We start from the raw sequence: 21,653 nt of genomic DNA, 5'->3' as shown, positions 1-21,653 counted from the left end.
ACGAATCAATGCGTGCATGCTGAAGCGTGCTTGATTATGTCCCCTTAAGCTCTGCATAAGTGACTAGGTGCCAAGGAATGAGAAGTATTTCTAAACCCTCTTTCTACTGCTCTGACATTTGTCCTCAATGCACTGTCTAGCACCAAACCTCAACTTCTCTTCTGAGGAATCTATAAGCATAAAAGATCCTGGTTCCACTGCTAAAACTGCACAGAGGAAGCTGTTGGCCAACGTGTAGCATAAGGAGAACCAGGACATATACACACATGGCATGGATTCGCAAGAATCAATTGGCATGGATTCACAAGAATTAATTCCTTGTAGGCTGTCTCCTAAGGGGATTTTTAGACCTGCAGAAACAAGGAGGCTCCTGGATCCATTGAATGCAGGACTTTCACCTGGGCAGGCTGCATTAAGTTTAGAGGGGATTTATAAGCTGCTGCTGGTTTTGCAGGAAAGGGAGTAATGGAAAGTGTGCCAGGAAAAGTGTCACACCTTGACCTTAACTACACGGTGAGATTCATCATAAATCAACCTATGAAAGAGAGGATTCTGAAATAGATATGAAGTACCCGCAATTACTTTAATAACAAAAAGATAAAATGAAACAAATAAAACCCTAAGCAGCTTTTAAGAACTGCAGGCAAGCGTTTACACATTTTCCCCATTCCTTTATTTTTTTTTTAATTTTATTTTGGGGAATTAGTTCCCTTGTTTGGTATCATTACAAAAGTATAGGTACTTATTACAAAAAAAAAAAAAAATCAGAAAATTGAGAAAAACACAAAGAAATAAAGGTCATACCTAATTCCACCAACCACACAATCATTTTCAGCAGTTCTTCACACACTTCCTCCTGTCCTAATAGATACGTGTGCACCTATGGATACTCAGGTATGTTTTTTTGAAATGGAATCTCCCTAAACAGCCTGTTATCTAATCTACCTTCCTTATTTAATAATTTATAGTAAACATTTAGAAAGCCAACAATTATAAATCTATATAATCATTTTAATGGCCACTGAATTTTCCATTGCATGGATACACTCACTAAAGGTATTTTTAGGTGGCCTTGTGAAAGGACAGTGGAGACTATCTTTAAAATACCTCTCCCAGCCAGTTTGCTAGTTAGCACACTGCAGGTGGGCACCGCAACCCTTCATTTATTCATTTAGCAAAACAATTTATGCCAGGCACTAAGCTGAGTATAGAGAATGCAGATAAAAAGATGTGGTAGATAACATGAGCTGATGTAATAATGCAGTGTTTACTTGGGTAAACTAGTAATTGTCTTAAGCTCCATAGCAAAGGTCAGGACAGAAATTTTTGGAGACAGAAAAGAATGGAGTAAATGCCCTGAAGAAATGGAGAAGGCTGCGCTGAGAAGATGCTGCTTTGCCCATAAACACAGGTGGAACTCCTAGCCTCGTGCACATTAACTGGCTCCTTTAACAGCAGTTGAAGTGCCTGGCACAGTAGCCAACACATGCTGAATAAATATTTCCTGAATTAATGTTGAATAAGTAGATAAGCTGATGGAAAAGGACAATTGCAGGGTTGAATCTTCAAGTAGCTCCCTGAAGCCTTGGTAGTTCTGCCAGTTACCCAGTGACATTTACATAAGTTTAACGGAGACCTCTAAGCCTCAATAAAGCACTGTATTCCTTTGCAGTCAATGCCCACTATTGAGGTCATCTAAACCCTCCAAACTTTTGAGAATAACTCACTTGTTGAAGAACAACTATTTGATTTCCTGAGGAATAGTAGTTTTTGTAGCTATTATTGAGCATCAACTAGGGACCAGGCATGGTACACATGTTATTTCTAATACTCTCAACAACTCACCCAGGGTAGAAATACTATCCCCATTATATAGACTAGAGGTGCTGTAGCTGAGTGGCCAGCTGACCCAAATCTGAGCCCAAGTCTAACTCCCTAGTTCATTACCACATTCTGTTGCCTAATGTTTACAGAGAATTTTCAGATTCATAACCTTACTTGATCTCCAAAGCTGTTGAGTTGGTCCAAACCAAACCAAATCCATTGCCATGTAGTCAATTCAAGTAGAACTGCCCTGTAGGGTTTCTAAGGCTTTAATCTTTACAGAAGCAGACTGCCACATCTTTCTCCCACAGAGAGGCTTGTGGGTTCAAACTGCTAACCTTTTGGTTAGCAGCCGAGTACTTAACCTTGATGGCACAGTGGTTAAGCTGAGTTGGTCAGGATCTGTTAAAGTACTCCCATTTTAAATATGAGAAGAAGGCTCAGAAAAACTATTTGATTTATCGGAACTCTCAGTGGTATTAATTAACAGAATAGAAAACGTGAAAAAGTTTTTCTTTCTCTGGCACACACTCTCACTGACCACCGCCAACACATTATTTTGTGTGGAAAAATTCCTAAATGCTATAGATCAGAGTAGGGGTCCTTGGGTGGTGCAACAGTTAAGTGCTTGACTGCTAACCAAACAGTTTGAGGTTCGAGTCCACCTAGAGGTGCCTTGAAAGAAAGGCCTGGCACTCACTTCTGAAAAATTAGCCATTGAAAACCCTACAGACCACAATTCTACTCTGACTCACATGGGGTTGCCCGGAGTTGAAGTCAACTGGCAACTGTTTTTTACAGACTCCAGCAGGGCCCAGCAATTGCTTTCTGTAAGGTTCTAATGACCACATCAGGAGCTTCACCCAAGTCCTCCCACATCAGTAGTGTATTTGCTTGGGAATCAATAAAGAGCCAAAGAAGTCCCATCTAAAAATTTAGCCTGGATGCTCAACTTCGTATGAAATGGCAGCATGCCTTTATAACCTCCAAAAAATATATTCACACCTGTGGTTCTTCATTATGCTAAAATATTTATAATATAATGTACACTGTGAGGCAGCATTATGTAGTGGAAATTGCTCAAAAGATCCTAGTTTTTTTTTTTTTTTTTTAGTATCCATGCAAAGGAAGCTAGGCTGTCTCTTTCTTTCCATCTTCAGTTTTCTTGTGTGAAAAAATGGGAATGTAGTACCTTACATAAGAAACCCTGGTGGCATAGTGGTTAAGAGTTATGGCTGCTAACCAAAATGTTGGTGGTTTGAATCCATCAGGCGCTCCTTGGAAACCCTATGGGGCAGTTCTGCTCTGTACTATAGGGTCGCTCTGAGTTGGAATCAACTCAACTGCAATGGGAGTTTGAGGGTGCCTTACATAGTGGCGGAAACCCTGGTGGCATAGTGGTTAAGTGCTATGGCTGCTAACCAAGAGGTTGGCAGTTCAAATCCGCCATGCACTCCTTGGAAACTCTATGGGGCAGTTCTACTCTGTCCTATAGGGTCGCTATGAGTCGGAATCGACTTGAGGGCAGTGGGTTTGGTTTTTTTGGTTTTACGTGGTGGCACCGAGAATTAAATAAATAACAACGCAAGCTTTCTGAGGGCAGAGATTTGTCTTTTTGATTCACTGCTATATCTCAGTACTTAGGATAAAGGTTGTATAGCAGATACTCAATAAACGTTTGTTGAATGAATTAATCATTCAGTCATTTAGGTTGTTTAACAAATATGTTTTGGACACCTACCATATGCTTGATGTTTTCTATGCTCTAGGGAAAGAACTATGAAAAAATTGGACGTGCTCCATGCAGACTTAATGGAAGCACTGGCAAAAATATGGGCAAGTACATGATTATGGCATGATGGGTTGTATAGAGTACATAAGAGCACGTATGCAGGTAATTCGACTTTGGAATCCAAGGATTCCTTCTTGGAGCCGGTGACATCTACAAAAGTAGCATGTGGAAAGTTTGCAGAACAGTGGCTGGAACATAGTGGGTGTTCAAAAACAGTCCTTCACACCATCTAAGTTGGAGAGCATTTAAAGGTAGCAGCTTTGCTTGGTGGGTGTTGTAGTGTTCAAAAACAAAACAAAACAAAACAAAAACCCACTGTCGTCAAGTCGATTCATTGTAGTGGTAGGCCGGTTTAAAGTTTCAGATGCCCTGTCTTTACTTCCCACTAAAATTGAACTCGTTAGAGAAGGAGCATAAACCAACTTCTTTGTTTCAGGGTAGTCATCCTTCAACCCTCTCTCCTTGCCAGAAAGTTTTTATAGTCTTGAGGACAGCTTAGAGTACCTTATCAGACCTTAAGATAAAAAGAAGAGAAAAAAATTTTAACTATGAATTGGATTTATCTATTTGTCACTTATCTATTAATGATAAGTAAAAGCATGATTTAGCTGTCACTAAGAAATCTGCTAAAGCCCTGTAATTGTTCTAATGCATTCCACTGTCATTTCTTTTAAAAGGCATTATGCGGAGGGTTGCAAAGACTCAAAAGGATGTTGCAGCTTTAGTCCAAACCCTTCTTTTTATAGATGAGAGTGCTGAGAACCAGGAAGGATAAGGACTCTGAAGCCATGAGGGAAAGATGGAATAAAAGAGACTGTACAAAGGGGGATACTTTCTGAATAGAAAAAAAAATTATTTAAAAGGTTGATTGACAATTGGAAACATTTTGTAATGTTAATGACAAAAGGGCCTCGTTGTTGAAAATTTATGCAGTGCCTATACAAATAAGTAATAAAAAGACAAACCTAATATAAAAGTATATAAAATAGCAAAGAATATGAATAGGAAATTAATTAATCTATAACATGAATAGGGAATAAATAGAGAAATTTAAGTGAATATTTTTCTACTTCTCAGAGTAGCAAAGGTTAACAAGGTTGACAACATCCAGTCCTGGTGGAAGGTACAGGGTGGCAGGCAGTCTTTCATTCTCTGTTGGTGGGAATGTGGATAGATGGTACAACCTTTTTGGAAGGCAATTTGGAAATATCTACAAATTTTTAAATAATTTAACCTCCCACCTTTCAATTCCAATGTCATAAATTTATTTTATGATTATGCTCACAAATGTTCAAAACTTTGTGTGAGTGTGTGTGCAATCTCAATATTATTTAGCAAGATAAAATAAAATAAAATTCAAAAGGCCCATCAATAACTAATAAACTGGTGTATCCATACAATGGAATTTTATAAAGCTTTTAAAAAGAATGTGATAGATCTGTATGTACTGATGTAGAAATATTTCTAAGATTACTAAGTAGGAAAAAGTACAAAGTACAGAATAGTGTAAAACTCGTTTTTTGTCTTTGTAAATACAACTTTTTAGTGTATATAAAAATATTATGCTGGTTTTTCTGGAAACCAGAACAAGATGGTGGAGTGAGATTTATTTTGATCCTTTACTTTTTGACGTTTCTAGCATTTTTAGGTGGTAAAATAGATTTTAGGTCATTTATTCCAATTTGTTTCTTTATGTCTTTGTTGTTTTATTTTAAAGGAAACAAAATTAAAATATTTTTTAAAGCCAAGGATCCCAAGAGCACGTCAGGCCCCTTACAATCTGATCCTATTTTCACTGTACTTGATCATAAGATCCTGTTCTGAAGCTCTAAAGATCACTTTATAGTTTCTTCAACATGCTTTCTTAGACCTCTGTTGTTGCTGAGTTTTGTTCCCCAGTGAAGACATACACTTTCCTATCTCACTTGCCATGTCTTTAATTTCTCCTTATCTTTCAAGAACCAGTCCAAGTAGAGCCTCTTCTAAGGAGCGTTTCCTAATTATTTGGGCAGAGTTAAGCAGTTCCTCCTCTGGATTCCTATACTCCCCATACTTTTACAGGCTTTGCCATGTTGCTGTGATGATGATAATTTTCTTTTTCTTTCACTGGACTTTAAAAAAAAAAAAAGGCAAAGTTCCTGGCGAAATATCTGGAATAGACAAGAAATTAAAATATATGATCGATGAATAAAATTTAGTGAAAATGATTTACGCACAGACTAAGAGCTTTCTAAGAGCAGGACACTCATTTTTCACTCTGCAAGAAATTGTCCACAGTGGTTAACAACATGGCTGTCATAAGACTGCATTGTTTCACTCTCACCTCTGTCCCCTAAAAAAACTACCTATATAATCTCAGACAAATTATTGAACCTCTCCATATCTCTTTATTAACCTATAAAGCATGGCACATAGTAAAAGCTCAATATATATTATCTTTTAGAAGGATTATATTACTTCCATTCTCTGATTTTTTTTTTTAACCTAAATTTTGTAGAGGGAATTAGAATTAGAATAGGAATTGGAATTAGTGTACTTATTTTTCTGGAGCCTTGGTGGCTCAGTGCTGGTGGTGCAATCATTAAGCGTTTGGCTGCTAACCTAACCAAAAGGTCAGCAGTTCGAATCCACCGGCTACTCCTTGGAAACCCTATGCGGCAGTTCTACTCTGTTGTGGAGGATCGTTATGAGTCAAAATCAATTCAACGGCAACAATTTTTTATTTTTATTTTTTGCTTATTTCCTCAGCATTAGTACATTTTGATGGTAGACTAATTGGCTGCTGGAATCTTATCTTTTTATCTGCAGGGGAACACTGAGGCTTATTTCCTTGTTTTGGAAACTGTGATGGCTAATGCTACCTGTCAACCTGGCTAGGCTATGATTCCCAGTATAATTGTGTAATTGTCCTCCATTTTGTGATCTGATGTAATTGTCCTCCAATTTGTGGTATTGTATAATTGTGTTGCAAATTTTAAACCTCTATATGTTAATGAGGCAGGAGTAGTTTGGGGTTATCTTAAGTCACACCCTTACTCAAGTCACCTCCTTGCTCAAGTAAGGGGAGCTTCCTTGAGGTTGTGGCTTGCATCCAATATATGAATGCTCTTGCAAAGCTCTCTCTTGCTCTGAATATTGCATCCGTCTCATCATCATCTGACCTCTAGTTCTTGGGACTCGAACCAGCAGTCTGCCATCTGACCTGCCAATTCTGGGATTTGCAAGCTTCTGTACACCTGTGAGCCAGCAGCCTGCCTTCTGACCTGATTTGCCCACTTCCAAAGCCCTGTGGGCCAGCAACCTGCTGATTTGGGTTCGTCAGCCTCTGCAACCACATGAGTCAGGAGAAGCCTCCAGCCTGATGCCTGACCCATGGATTTGGAACTTGCCAGCTTCCACAACCACATGAGCCATTTATTTGAGATTAATCTCTTTCTCTCTCTCTATATATGTATATGTATATGTATATGTATATGTATATGTATATGTATATGTATATGTATATGTATATGTATATGTATATGTATATGTATATGTATATGTATATGTATATGTATATGTATATGTATATGTCCCATGTGTCTGTCAGTTTGTCGTACTGTGAGGGTTTGCATGTTGCTGTGATGCTAGGAGCTATGCCACCAGTATTCAAATACCAGCAGGGTCACCCATGGCGGACAGGTTTCAGCTGAACTTAAAGACTAAGATAGATTAGGAAGAAGGACCCAGCAGTCTACTTCTGAAAAAATTCAGCTCTGCATTTCTCAAGTTGAAAGAACTGAAGAAAAAATTCAAGCCTTAAGTTGCAATATTGAAGGATTCCATGGAGAAAATATTAAATGGCTCAGGAAGCATTACAAGAAGATGGAAGGAATACACAGAGTCACTGTACTGAAAAGAACTTGTTGACATTCAGCCATTTCAGGAGGTACCATATGAGCAGGAACCAGTGTTACTGAAGGAAGAAGTCCAAGCTGCACTGAAGCATTGGTGAAAAACAAGGCTCTAGGAACTGATGGAATACCAGTTTAGATGTTTCAACAAACAGATGCAGCTCTGGAAGTACTTCCTTGTCTATGCCAAGCAATTTGGAAGACAGCTACCTGGCCAACCGACTGGAAAAGATCCGTATTTACGCCTATTCCCAAGAAAGGTGACCCCACCAAATGTGAAAATTATCGAATATCATTAATATCACAGGCAAGTAAAATTTTGCTGAAGATCATTCAAAAGCAGCTGCAGCAGTATATCGACAGAGAGCTGCCGGGAATTCAAGTCAGATTCAGAAGGGGATGCAGAACCAAGGATATCATTGCTGATGTCAGATGAATCCTGGCTGAAAACAGGGAATACGAGAAAGATGTTTACCTCTATTTTATTGACTATGCAAAGACACTTGACTGTGTGGATCATATCAAAATATGGATAACATTGCAAAGAATGGGAATTCCAGGACACTTAATTATGCTCATGAGAAACCTGTACATAGATCAAGAGGCAGTCGTTCAAACAGAACAAGGGGATACAGTATGGTTTAAAGTCAGGAAAGGTGTGTGTCAGAGTTGTATCCTTTCACCATACCTATTCAATCTGTATGCTGAGCAAATAATCCAAGAAGCTGGACTAGATGAAGAAGAAAGGGGATCGGGATTGCAGGAAGACTCATTAACAACCTGCATTATGCAAATGATACATCCTTTCTTGCTGAAAGTGAAGAGGACTTGAAGCACTTACTGATGAAGATCTAAGACCACAGCCTTCAGTATAACATAAAGAAAACAAAAATCCTCACAACTGGACCAATAAGCAACATCACGATAAATGGGGAAAAGACTGAAGTTGTCAAGGATTTTGTTTTAATTGGATCCACAATCAGTACCCATGGAAGCAGCAGCCAAGAAGTCAAAAGGCATATTGCATTGGGCAAATCTGCTGCAAAGAACCTCTTTAAAGCATTGAAAAGCAAAGATGTCACCTTGAAGACTAAGGTGTGCCTGACTCAAGCCATGGTGTTTTCAACTGCCTCCTATGCATGTGAAAGCTGGACGATGAATAAAGAAAGCCAAAGAAGAACTGACACCTTTCAACTGTGGTGTTGGAGAAGAATATTGAACATACCATGGACTGCCAAGAGAATGAACAAATCTGTCTTGGAAGAAGTACAGCCAGAATACTCCTTAGAGGCAAGGATGGTGAGACTACATCTCACATACTTTGGACATGAAGTCAGGAAGGATCAGTCCCTGGAGAAGGACATCATGCTTGATAAAGTAGAGGAAGGCCCTCAACAAGATGGATTGACACAGTGTCTGCAACAATGGGCTTAAGCATAACAATTGTGAAGATGGCGCAGGACTGGGCAGTGTTTCTTTGTGTTGTACGTCGGGTGGCTATGAATCGAAACTGACTTGATGATACCTACAACAACAACATGTATGTATGTAGGTAGGTAGGTAGGTAGGTATATAAAACAAAACCAAATCCTTTGCTGTCAAGTTGATTCTGACTCATAGTGACTGTATAGGACAGAGTAGAACTGCCCCGTATGGTTTCCAAGGAGTACCTGGTGGATTTGAACTGCCGACCTTTTGGTTAGCAGCCGTAGCTCTTAACCACTATGCCACCAGGGTTTCCATGTATATATATATATATATTTCACTGGTTTTGCTTCTCTGGAGAACTCAGCTTAAGACAGAAGCCAAGTCTCCAATTTTTTCTTCATTTCATACTTCTAGTTTGTGATCAGTCCTCAATGAAACAGAAGTTGTGTCCCTGGCCTTGAACTATCCATTCTTGTCTTGTAGGTGTTGTGCCCTTCAGAGCTCAACTCCTGTGTCGTCTCTTTTATGTAGTTTTCCAAGAGTTTCTTCCATGATTGAGCAGGAATCATACTGTACTATAGTTGTTTACTTATCTATATTTTCTACTAAACTAAGCTTCTTGAGAAAGGTGATCCTGTCTTACAATTCTGTTTCACTAGTATCTGGGACCTTGTTTGAAACACATTAAGTTTGTGAAACGTGTTCATGACATTAAATGATTATTAAATTTGCTTTTCAAAGTTTGCCAAAGAAATTCTTTGGTAAAATGTCTCCTCTGTAGTGCCTTGGCACAGTGATTAAGAGCTATAGCTGCTAATTAAAAGATTGGTGGTTCAAATTCACCAGCTGCTCCTTGCAAACTCTATGGGACAGTTCTCTGTCCTATAGGACAGAGCTATCTAATGGGAGGGCCCAAGTCCTAGATTATATTTATATTTCTCACAGTGATTTCTATAGCATCTGGTTAGTAGATACATAATAATTTTCTATCAAATAAATGATTGAAATAAATTATACTAAAAAACTAAAAAACCAAACCCTTTGTTGTCGAGTCAATTCTGACTCATAGCGACTCGACAACAAAGGGTTTGGTTTTTTAGTTTTTTAGTATAATTTATTTCAATCATTTATTTGATAGAAAATTATTATGTATCTACTAACCAGATGCTATAGAAATCACTGTGAGAAATATAAATATAATCTAGGGCTTGGGCCCTCCCATTAGATAGCTCACAGATTAGTGGAAGAGACAAAGAATATATATGTGAGTGATGTTTTCAAAATAAAGACTATAGAGAGAATGTGGTGTGAATTAATACATGGGAACACTGATGTCTGGAAAATATTTAACAACCAGCTCTTTGGGAGTAAAAACTGTGATTTTAGCGTTTGCCATTTTCCATGGTAAAATACTCCCATCATGGTTGATTTCAGGCTAGAAACTTGAGGCTACCGAAACAGGAGTTGGGAAAAGACAACACAATTACCATATTTTACCATAAAAATATGTTAGATCTTGCTAGCCAGTGTGAGCTTGATTCAATCAGGATTCAAACTGATTTGAACAAGTTCAGTCATGGCCAATGAAGTGAAACCAGAACAGACCTGAATTTTTACAGTTTGAGTTATCTGAAATGATAACCAGAATGTGAAAAATTACAGGTCAAACCACTGGAATGGGAGACTTGGAAAAGGCATAGAGAGTCCTTTCAAATTGGATTATTGGTAGGACCATGGAGAGAGACACACATTTGAACGGGTGTTTTTGGCTGCCATCTTTGAGCACCACCCCACTTCTGCCTCTGCTCAAAATTTGAGGGGCAAGAAATTTGACTGCTATGCAACACATACGCTACCCTTATTTTCTAAGAGGGAGCTTAGGTTGATATCATGGCTTTGACCTATAAATTTTCCTGTTCCAGTTATTGTTTGGGTTCACTCAAATTCTAAAAATGCAGGTATGTTCCAGTTTTGCTTCTTTGGCCATGGCTGAACTGCAAAGAACTGGTTTGAAGCCCTGGATTCAACACACCCTGGATGGAAGAGGTAGTTATAGACAGGAGTGGTCTAGGCATACTTCATAGAGGAGGTAAAAACTGAAGCTAGTCTTGAAGATTGTATAGGGGAAAATATGTTCTGATTTGAGGATGGTATGAGCAACACATAAAGGCAGAAATGAATGTGGAATACCCAGGCAAGTGTACACAGCATTCAGTAGGTGCTGAATAATTATATTTTCTGAATGATAAATGTCAGTGAATAGACCTGCCTCCTTTGAGAAGTGAATCTCTATAATGAAGAACCTGAGAAGAAAGCTAGGTGCCACAGTGTTTTGTGGAATCCACAGGTCTCATCTTTCTTTATGATGCTTCATCCTCTGTTTCCATCCCCTGAATCTTCATCAGGTTGGCTGAATCAGAAACTACTTTGACATTTGTTATTATTTTTGAGTTATTATGTTAATAATCATACAGACATTTAGTGGTAAATTAGAATTAGCAGAGACATCTAAGAGAGCAGAAAAATTTAATTTTAAAAGCTGTCAGAGTGGATTCTATTAGCCATATTTCTGTATAATGGCACTGGAGCCACCTATACTGTCAGGAGTTGGGCTACTGCCTGGAAATTTTACACCCCCAACGAGCCCAGGTGGCGCAACAGTTAAGCACTTGGTTTGAACCCACCCATCCACTCTGCATGAGAAATTCCTGGCAATCTGCTCCTGTAGAGATTGCAGCCTAGAAAACCCTATGGGGCAGTTCTACTCTGCCCCATAGGGTTTCCATGAGTAGAAATCCACTTGACAGCACCTAACACCACCACCACCTTCAGAGTAACCTGTAGCCCATGGCTGGTTAGTATGAAAGTACCAAAACCCAGCTGTTTCATCTTAAGGCAGGACGAACTGAGGTATACTTTACACTCTACCAAGATTTGGCTGAGTCTGGGACTTCAGACTCACTTTTATGTGCTTCCTTCCCCTTTCTTACCCTGCTTTACCCATTCTGTTATTTTTTTTCTCCTGAGAGTACTACCTTAATGAAACATTTGCATCCAAATCCTTAGTTTAGCATTCATTTCAGGGAGAACTCAATCTGAGACAATAGACACCATAACTCCCTAGTTTTCTATGATAAGGAACGTCACATTTAGTAGACATCCACTACACTTAAACCCAATAGCATATAATTTATGAAAAAGTGTCAACCAACCTGTCAACAAATGCATGATGAAGAAGAAAGATGGGGTCATTGGCAGATCCTTGCACCTGGGACATCGTTCCATTCATATAGATGTGCAAAGCATTGTGCATACTGCTTTGAGAGGCATCTGCTATCCCAGTAAGTGGACTAGCAAATCCTGTTGGTAAGGAAGAAAATTTAAAAAGAACTTTTAGTTTACTTTAGTGATCAAAAATCTATTTTTTTCTGTTTTTTAGTGATCAAAAATCTAAATGATTATCTCATTTGTGTTATGACTACAATCAAAAATTCTGTTCAAAAGAATATTTTATAATACAATTCATTCTGGTTTGAGATTCTTTACATTCTGTACGCCTAGTTAGTTTTCACTAAATCTTTGAGAACTGGGTAGTGTTCATCTGGATACAATGGACTGATTAACCACATGGAATAGGCTCAGCCAATTTGTGTTCTCTCCTGTTGTTCCTGCCTATTATTCTTCCTTTAGATACTGAGAAGTAGTAAGAGCATTTCATAATATTCACCATATTCACTCTCATTTCAACCTGTAACAGCCCTTAAAGCCAATCCCTCCTGCCTGTTCTGTGTCCCCTTGCTTTCCAGTCCTGGTGGGTATTGTTAATTTTGGCTTCTGGTTCAAGCGAAAGCATAAAATTTGTGACTTCCCGCATTACAATTCATCATGGACAGTACTGGAGACACCCAGTCATAAAATATTTGACTTTGCAAAATATTTTCTTCCAATGAATCCAGTAAATTGTTTTATTCACTGTGTCTGGAACAATAGCGGGAATAATCATTATAATAACAGCTATCATTTGTGAATGTTGATTTTGCTAAGTGCTTTTCATGCCATATATCCTTCAATCTTTACAGCAACCCTATCGGTTAGAAGTTATTACCCCCCTTGGAAAGAAAAGAAAACTGAGGCTCAGAAAAGTATTGCGTTTCCAAAGGTTACACAGAGAGTGGCAGAATTAGAATTTTAACCTCTATCAAGTACACTTTGAGATCTGAGTTCTTGATTTTTTTTGTGTTGTTACTCATGTACTCCTTGGGAAGTCATAGAGTAAGATGCCATTTCAGAGTCCCTTCACAGAGGACATGAAACACATAGATAGAACTGAGATACAAAACCAGACAAAGAAGGCAGAGAAACAAACCTAAATTGTAAGCAGGGACCAAGTTGGAGGAATATGGCTAAAGGTATATTATTGAATTTCAGAATTTAGAAATATCAAACAAGCAGAAATTGTGGTTAAAATTATAATCAAAATCAAAGGTAGTATATAGATAATGAAGGCACTAGAATTTGGGTAAGGGAGACCCAGCTTCATTTTATGCAATTAGAATTATTTTCTCAGCAAAACTTTTTTTTTTTAGGTGTAGCTCTCTACTTTTTTTTTTTTTTTAAAGGTATAGCTGTTTATTTTGCATCTAATATCTCATGTTCTCCCACCATCGTGGCTCACAGTATTTTTGTCCATCAGCTGGTCATTTATTCCTTCATTTTTGGCTTATTTTCCTCATTTCTTGGAGACCATACTAAGTCCTGCTCCCTCAGGAAGCCTACAAAGACAACACGTACTTCCCTTCCTCTGAACTCTCTTGTCCATGACAGCTTTTATGAATACATACACATATATGACATTTACTATGTGAAGGCATTTTTCTATGAGTTTGACAAGAATCATTTCATATAACCTTCAGGATGATCCTACAAATTGGGTACTTTCATCTCCATTATATAGACAAGATTTAGAGAGGTCAAATAACTTGTTGAAGGTTAAAGAATGAATAAGCAGGGAGGTGAGGCTAGAACACAGTCTGTTTTCTACAATTCAAGTTCTTAAATGCATTTGCGTTTAAGATGGCTTCTTTTATATAGCAATAGATCATATATTCTGGATGGCAACATTCTGGAAAGCTATGGTCTTCAAGTTTTATCCTTGAGTACCATGAAAAAAAAGTTTTAAAACCGTATTTTATATACTTTTTCACATATTTCTAAACAGATTCCAAATTTTTTTCATTACAATCGTAAATAGTTTCAGAGGGTATAATTTCTGGGGTATTCTGAATAGGATAAAATTTAAAACAAAATTTTAATAGTACTTTTTAAAAATGTATCAAACAATGATTTGATGTCATTATCTATTTAAAATACATATAAACTCTTATAGTTTGAAATTTTATGTGTTTTCCTTTTTTTTCTACTTGAACTCTTGTTTTATTATTTTTCCCCACAGAATTATATCTAAACCTTATATATATTGAGCTTAATTTTTTTTCTTAATTCATGAGTCTGTCATGCTTTTCTGTAACAAAAATAGGTATATAAATTATAATTACTTTTTAAAAATTCTGTGGCACCATTAGGCTAACCTTTGAGACTGACTTATCATTAACACTTTTGTTAGCACAGAACTGATCAAAATCACATAAATATATTAAATATTTTATTAAAAACTGTTAAATATAAAAGTAAAATTTTATTGAAAATATAATTCTTAGTAAAAGATCATCAAAAATTAATTCAGCTCTCCATGGATAAATATTATTCATTTCTAGAAAGGGCACAGTACAGCATAAATTCTATTCAAATTAAAAAAAAAAAATTTGAACGTTAAACTTTGTTCTCATAAATAGGTAGATAGGAATAAAAAAAATTGTATGAATTTCACTTAATTCTTTGAACACCTTTTGGATTATATATGCCAAAAACCACATATAAACTCAGTGCCAAAATTAGTTTTCATAATCTGATCCACTAACTAGCAGCTCAGTTAAGAATTCTTCGATGAAAGCAGAGTTGGAAACCACCCTACAGCAAGACATTTGTTACCTATTCATTAAAGTAATTCATTTTAGCAACACTGTCACCAGTATTTTCAATTATCCATTTGTTTTGCCCTGTAAGTTTTTATCTGGAGCCCCTGGTGGTATAACCATTAAGTGCTCCACTGCTAACTAAAAGGTTGGTGGTTGAATCCACCCAGTGGGTCTGTGGGAGAAAGACCTGGCAATCTGCTCCCATAAATATTACAGCTTAAAAAACTCTATGGGGCAGTTCTACCCTGTCACATGGGGTCACTATGAGTCAAAATCAACTCAGTGGCACTTAACAGTACTGGTGAGACTGGATTCAAGATAGATGAGAGATATCTTTCTTCTGAAAAGTCACAGAAGGGAGATTGTGAAAGGGGAGGTGGTAAAACAGAACTTTCAGCAGCCTCGTCAACCAGGTTAATTTTAGAAAAATTAATTTGGAAGGATCTGGAAATAATTGTTTTTAGAAGTTTCCGTACCATATACTTGTTAGAAAATATTTGTAAACATGTGTTAGCGTTTCTATTCCACTTTGAAGATGCAGCCGTAGAGAAAAAATTAGAGCTGAGCATATGTGGGTTTAAATTCTGTTAACACAGTACAATTATGATCTTTGTCAAGTTAGTTATCTTATTAAAGCCTCAGTTATCTCTAGAATTGTGGAGAGGATTAATTTTGATAGCAGATATGAAGCACCTAGTATAGGATCTGGCACAAAATGGATGCTTCCTGAATAGTAGCTATCATTATCATAATCTCATTGTGATTGAGGGAGCCCTGGTGGTGGAAATGGTTAACTGGTTGGCTGCTGACCAAAAGGTTAGCAGTTTGAACCTAACTAGCAGCTTCTGGGGATTTATTCCTGTAAGATTACAGCCAAGAAAACCCTATGGGGCAGTTCTATTCTGTCACATGGGTTGCTATTGAGTTGAAATCAACTCCACAGCACCTAACAATAATAAAAAAATAATAGCAATTGATAAGTGTACGTTTATCATGGGAGCTGCTAGGCAAGAACATGGGTGCTCCAACTCCATCACTGCAGAAAAACCTCTTATTGCAGCTCCCTATACCAGGACCCATTCCAGCTCCAGCAGCCCTCTCCTTCTTGAATCCCACTGCTCTAAAGAAACCTGTCTGCTGCTTGCCCTCATCCACCCTCAGGTGATCCTAGGAGCTAGGGTTGCCATTGTAAGAGTGTTTTCAGCAAGGTTATTGTTTCTTTACTCTCTTCTTATGTTGCCTTCCCAGCTGTTGCATCTAAGGAAACCTCTAATATTGTTAAGGAAGGGTTTTCGAATAACAAGCACTTGGGTTTGTCAAAGGAAACTGTGATCTGTGCTCGGAAATTAGTTCGAAGGTACAGGTTGAGCAAATAACCCAGCCTCTTTGTGATAGTAACCAGATTGTTAATACAGTCAGTCTGATTATTTTTAACAATTTAAAAAGAACTGTGTGTATCTTATCTCTTCAAACAGACGGGAAATGCCTCATAAGTAGGAATCACGTCTTCTGCTTTGATTTTCCATAGTCAAAAACCAAAGCCTTGCACAGCTTTGGATTTAAAAGAAAAACAGATATAAATACTCCTCAATCCTTCACTTATCCATCCTACAGAAAATAGGAATAGGAAAGATAAATTTCTCTCCATATGACCCATAAAGGGTCTTTGGAAAATGTTACTTTAGTAGTTGTGGACTGACACAATAGGGAAAAGTATTGTGGATGTGAATAATGTCAAAAATGTGAATATTTTCTATTTTCCTCCTTCACATAGTTCATTTTTGGCCAATGGCATCATCTTAAAAAATAGAAATGACTGCACCAGTATCAGTAGCTTCTCTTGCTGAGATTTTATTATCTTTTGGAAGAAACACTCAAGGAGGTAATTCTAGGCATCAAATAATAATAACTGTATAATCAAATACCTTTCACGTACGTGATCTCATTTGAACCTCAGGTCTCCTTGTGATATGAATATTATCATTGCCCCAGTTTTATAGAAGAGGAAAGCTGCAGTTTATAGAAGTTAAATAACACACCTAAATTCAAGCAGCAAGTAATTGGGGGTATCAAGGAACTGAATATAGCTCTGATTGATTCTAAACCTATGCTGTTTTCTGTACCCCAGAGTTGGGCAGCATTTGTATTGACTTGCTGACACATCTTGGAAATCTCTTTTTTGCTATGCATCGGAGATGAATTTATTGACTTGCCATTTTCAACCATTGAATAACAGCAAGGTGCAGAATGTGTCATTGTCTTGCCCCTGTCCAGGGATTCCCCACAGATAGAAAGTGTAATAAGCCAGCAGGGACCTTGTTAGCAGTTACAGATGCCAAAATGGCTCCAAATTCTTTGTGTAGGGCAGTGACAGTTGTCTAAATTATTCTACATTATGCCTTCAAGTTTGTTTGCTACATTCCTATGGGAAAATAATAAGCATAGTTTTAGGCTCATGATAGCAATAGGAAAATTCAACTTTTCAATCCATCTCTTTTTCTTTTTCTCTTCAGTAAGACTCTGGAGATTTTTTGTTTGTTTGTTTTTACTATTAATACTTAAATTCCACCCTTGAAGATTAGGATTTAGTTGATCTAGATTAAGGAGCCCTGGTGGCACAGTGATTAAATTGCTTGGCTGCTAACCAAAAGGTTGGTGGTTCAAATCCACCAGTCACTCTGCCTTGGAAACCCTATGGGGGCAGTTCTGCTCTGCCTACAAAGGTTGCATGGGTTTTCGGCATTTGGGTCTAGATTGGGTCCCAGGCACACAAATGTTTAAAAATCACCCCAGGTGATTCTATTGTGCAACCAAGATTGAAATTTATCAAATTAGGCTGAAGTATTCTCCTGTAGGTAAACCTGAGGAAACCCTGGTGGCATAGTGGTTAAGTGCTATGGCTGTTAACCAAAGGGTCGGCAGTTCAAATTCGTCATGCACTCCTTGGAAACTCTCTGGGGCAGTTCTACTCTGTCCTATAGGGTTCCTATGAGTCGGAATCGACTCGACGGCACTGGGCTGGGTTTCGTTTTTGGTTAGGTATACCTGAATTAACACTTCAACTTTATCTCTGCTAGAGTATTTTCTCACAGATAATGGCTTCAACTTGTTTCCTCGAAAATGGGGTTTAAAAATTTTGAGCAACAAACATGTCAGGAACTGGCTGGACATTTTCACACATTATCATCTCATTTAATTCAGTATCTTCCTTCCTAGGAAGCCGTGTCATAGATGTTGCACTTTATCATGCCTATTAGATTTGGAAATGTGAAAAAGTATGTAGCTAAATGTTCAGGAGAACAGAGAAGATTTAATTTATTTGATTGAAAATAAATTCCTAACCTCTTTAAACATTTCATAGTGTTTTGGAGATAGAATTGGAGAAAAGAAGCCAAAGAGACAATAGGGCAACGCGCATTAGTGCATCTGAAGATTGAAAAGAAGTGACTGTTAGACCCCTGGCTGTATTTTCTCTAATTTACGCTCCTAATCGGCAACTCAATTCACGCCAGCATCACAGGGTTACACACAACAACATTATGAGGTTGTATTTGATGGCTGAGTTCTTTAAAAGGCTTGTAATTTAAACTATTTTCAACAGAAATATAAAATTGCCGATCAAAAGGATCTTAGATCTAAGCAAGTCCTTACGTACGATGAAAGCATTAACTTTCAACTCACTGTTCAGTTTTTTTCAAATAAAAGCTAACTCTACAGCCACAAAAAAAATTAATTAGCATTTATATGTATTAGAAAGTAGTTTTCAATTTGACTCAGAAGATTCCTTCACTTCTGAAGAACAGAGCAACGAAGCAAATCTAGTAAGTGGGTGAGTGTTTCTTACCATAAAATTATTGGACGATTACCAAGGCCACAAGCAGTCCACAAATTCTCTGGTTCTCAAATGTGGTCCCAGAGCCAGCCTAATCACCTGGAAATTTTTTAGAAATGTAAATTCTCCAGTCCTACCTCAAAACTACTAAATCTGAAACTTTGGGGTGGGACTCACCATCCGCGTTAGTAAGGCCTTCAGGTGATTCTGATACACACTAAAGCTTGAGAACCTGTGTTCCAGTTGTTTTCATTGTTTGCATGAAGGCAATGGTGAATCAGTCATAATCCATCATAATCATATACATGAACTCAACAAAGGAGTTCAACAGAATTATTTCATGTGTTAGCATTCATTATCCTAGATACCAGGCTGATTTCTCTATTTGGTAAACTCAATGTAATCATTTCTTCTTTATAAATATATAGTATATATATATATAGTGTGTATATTATCCAGTGATTTTCAGCATGTATGTGTATGTAATCATTTCTTCACACAAGCATTATAAATACATAGCATATACATAATTTGTACATTATTCAGTGATTTTTCAGCATTTCTTTGATCTTATCTCTTTTATGAGGACATCTATAAAGTGATCCTACGAGAAATAACGTACCATTTCTACATATTAAAATTTTTCTTGGACTTGGTTTAAGAAAAAGTTTTATAATGGCTTCCTACACTATTGGATTTGTGTCTTTGGGAAGAGTCGGGAACATAGGACCCGAGTCTTCCCAAAGACACATGTCACACACAATGAAACAGATAAAGATCTTTATAAGCTAAGTGCTATTCAGGCCGTATTCTACCCCCTGCTCTTGTTTTATGGCTGAATTGACACCAGGGCTCCAGTACATTCAGGAGAGTGCTGGTGGTGCCATGATTAAGCATCCAGCTGCTAACCAGAAGGTTGGCAGTTAAAACAGATCAGTCACTGCACTTGAGAAAGATGTGGCAATTTGCTTCCCTAAAGATAATAGCCTTGAAAACCCTATGGAACATTTCCACTCTGTCCTATAGCTAAAGTGGCTATGAGTAGGATTGACTGAACAGCAAGCACCACTACCACCAACACTTGGTATTTTTCATTTGTTTTGCTAAAACTTCTACAATATATTAATGCTAACTACTATTTATGACCCAAAGTTAGGGTGACCAACCATTCCTGTCCTGGTTTGCTTGGGACTGTTCTGGCTTTAGCACTGAAAGTCCTGCATCCTGGGAGGGTTACCTTTGTAGGCTTATATGTGAGGATCACTCCACTCATGAGTGCCCCATGGTTGATTTAATGCTCTGTTGTTGCCATCTTGAAATTCTTCATAATTTTTGAAAAAGGGACCCCATGTTTTATTTTGTACTACCCAGTACCCAGTGCCATACCCAGTACTGGGCCCCCCCAAATTATGTAGCTGGTCCTTGTCCTTGGAAACCCTGCAGTCCCAGGTAAACAAATGCTTGGCTGCCCTGCAAGGAATTCTATATAACAATCCTCCAATGGCTTATATTATAGAATACCCAATGAAGTTTATATGATATTTCTATAATATTCAAGTCAACTAAGTTATTAAATGTATCCTACTTTCTCATATATATCTTTACTTTTTAGGCAATACCATTTAATGGAAGTTTCATATTGAAATCATAGAATATACATCTCTCATTTTCCATAATGAGCATTATATTTGCATTATATATCACAGTTGACAAAATGTGTTCAGACACATTTTCTTATTTGATCTTTCTCAGTAGTGTCCTGGCAAAAGATTAGTAACCAGATTTCAGGGGGAGGGAGACTGGTTTGTAGCATTTGCCAATTGTAAATACTTCTACTGTGTTCGATTTCAAGCTATCAACATAATAACACTGAACACAGCCTGGAAAAAATACTACCAATCAGCTCTTACAAGCAGATTTAGGTCACCTCCAGCACACCACTGGATGTTCCCCACCGTGCCGCGCCGGAGAAAGAGCAGGTGTTAATTACTTATGTTACATGTGAGGACACTGAGACTAGGAAATCTGAATGACGTATTAAAGGTCACACATCTTCGAAATTACAATGTCAGAACTCTGTCCTTAATCTTCGTATTCCAAATCCAGGATTATTCCCATTATACCATTGTCTCTTTTATCTCTTATATCTACAAATTTGTATATAGAGATCTTTATTATAAATTTATAATGAGATCATACATATGCAATGGATTAAAAATTAACATCAGATAAGGTTGTCTCAGGGAAGCATAATTAATATTCTCTTTACATTAAAATAAATTTAATTATTTTTAAGATACTTTGATTCAAATTACCTAAAATTATACTTAAATTTTTTACAGGTATGCTTTCAACTTATCAAACTTTAGTTTTAAACAGAGTCTTTCCTTTACTGGCATGTCATAAAACCTCATCTACACAATTTAATTATAAAAGGAAACATGATTAAAAATTTTCTTATTTCACTTTTCTTGCTACTTAGTTATTGTTGTACAACAAAGACTACTCCTAATATTATGTCTCCCACTCCTATGCAGTAGGAACTAGACTAAATATTTCCTTCTCTTCTTATCACATTTAATCCTCATAGCCATAGCAGCTCTGTAAAGTAGGTATCATTAAAGCAACTTTCAGGCAATGAAACTAAGGCTCAATGAAGTGAGGTGGTTTATTCAAGGTCATTCAGCTAGCAAGTGTCAGGGTCAGAATTTAGGACAATTATCTGCCAGATTTCAAAGCTCTGCTCTTAATCACACTGTTAAATTCTCTCAGTTGGTGTAGTGCTGTTAAAAAAAAAAACTCATTGCCATCAAGTTGATTCTGACTCATAGTGACCCTATAGGACAGAG

At 37.4% G+C, this 21,653-nt stretch overlaps 1 protein-coding gene across 1 annotated transcript in view; it reads right to left on the bottom strand.

The window, feature by feature from the left end:
* Positions 1-21,653, bottom strand: part of TYR (tyrosinase) — a 102,939-nt gene that overhangs the window by 49,126 nt on the left and 32,160 nt on the right. The window contains exon 3 of the mRNA XM_003418555.4: positions 12,150-12,297. Within this exon, the coding sequence (XP_003418603.1) occupies positions 12,150-12,297 (148 nt within the window). The remainder of the gene's footprint in view (positions 1-12,149; positions 12,298-21,653) is intronic.

This window comes from Loxodonta africana, chromosome 7, assembly GCF_030014295.1.
Source record: "Loxodonta africana isolate mLoxAfr1 chromosome 7, mLoxAfr1.hap2, whole genome shotgun sequence".
NCBI lineage: Eukaryota > Metazoa > Chordata > Mammalia > Proboscidea > Elephantidae > Loxodonta > Loxodonta africana.
This window is presented reverse-complemented; position numbering and strand designations above follow the sequence as displayed.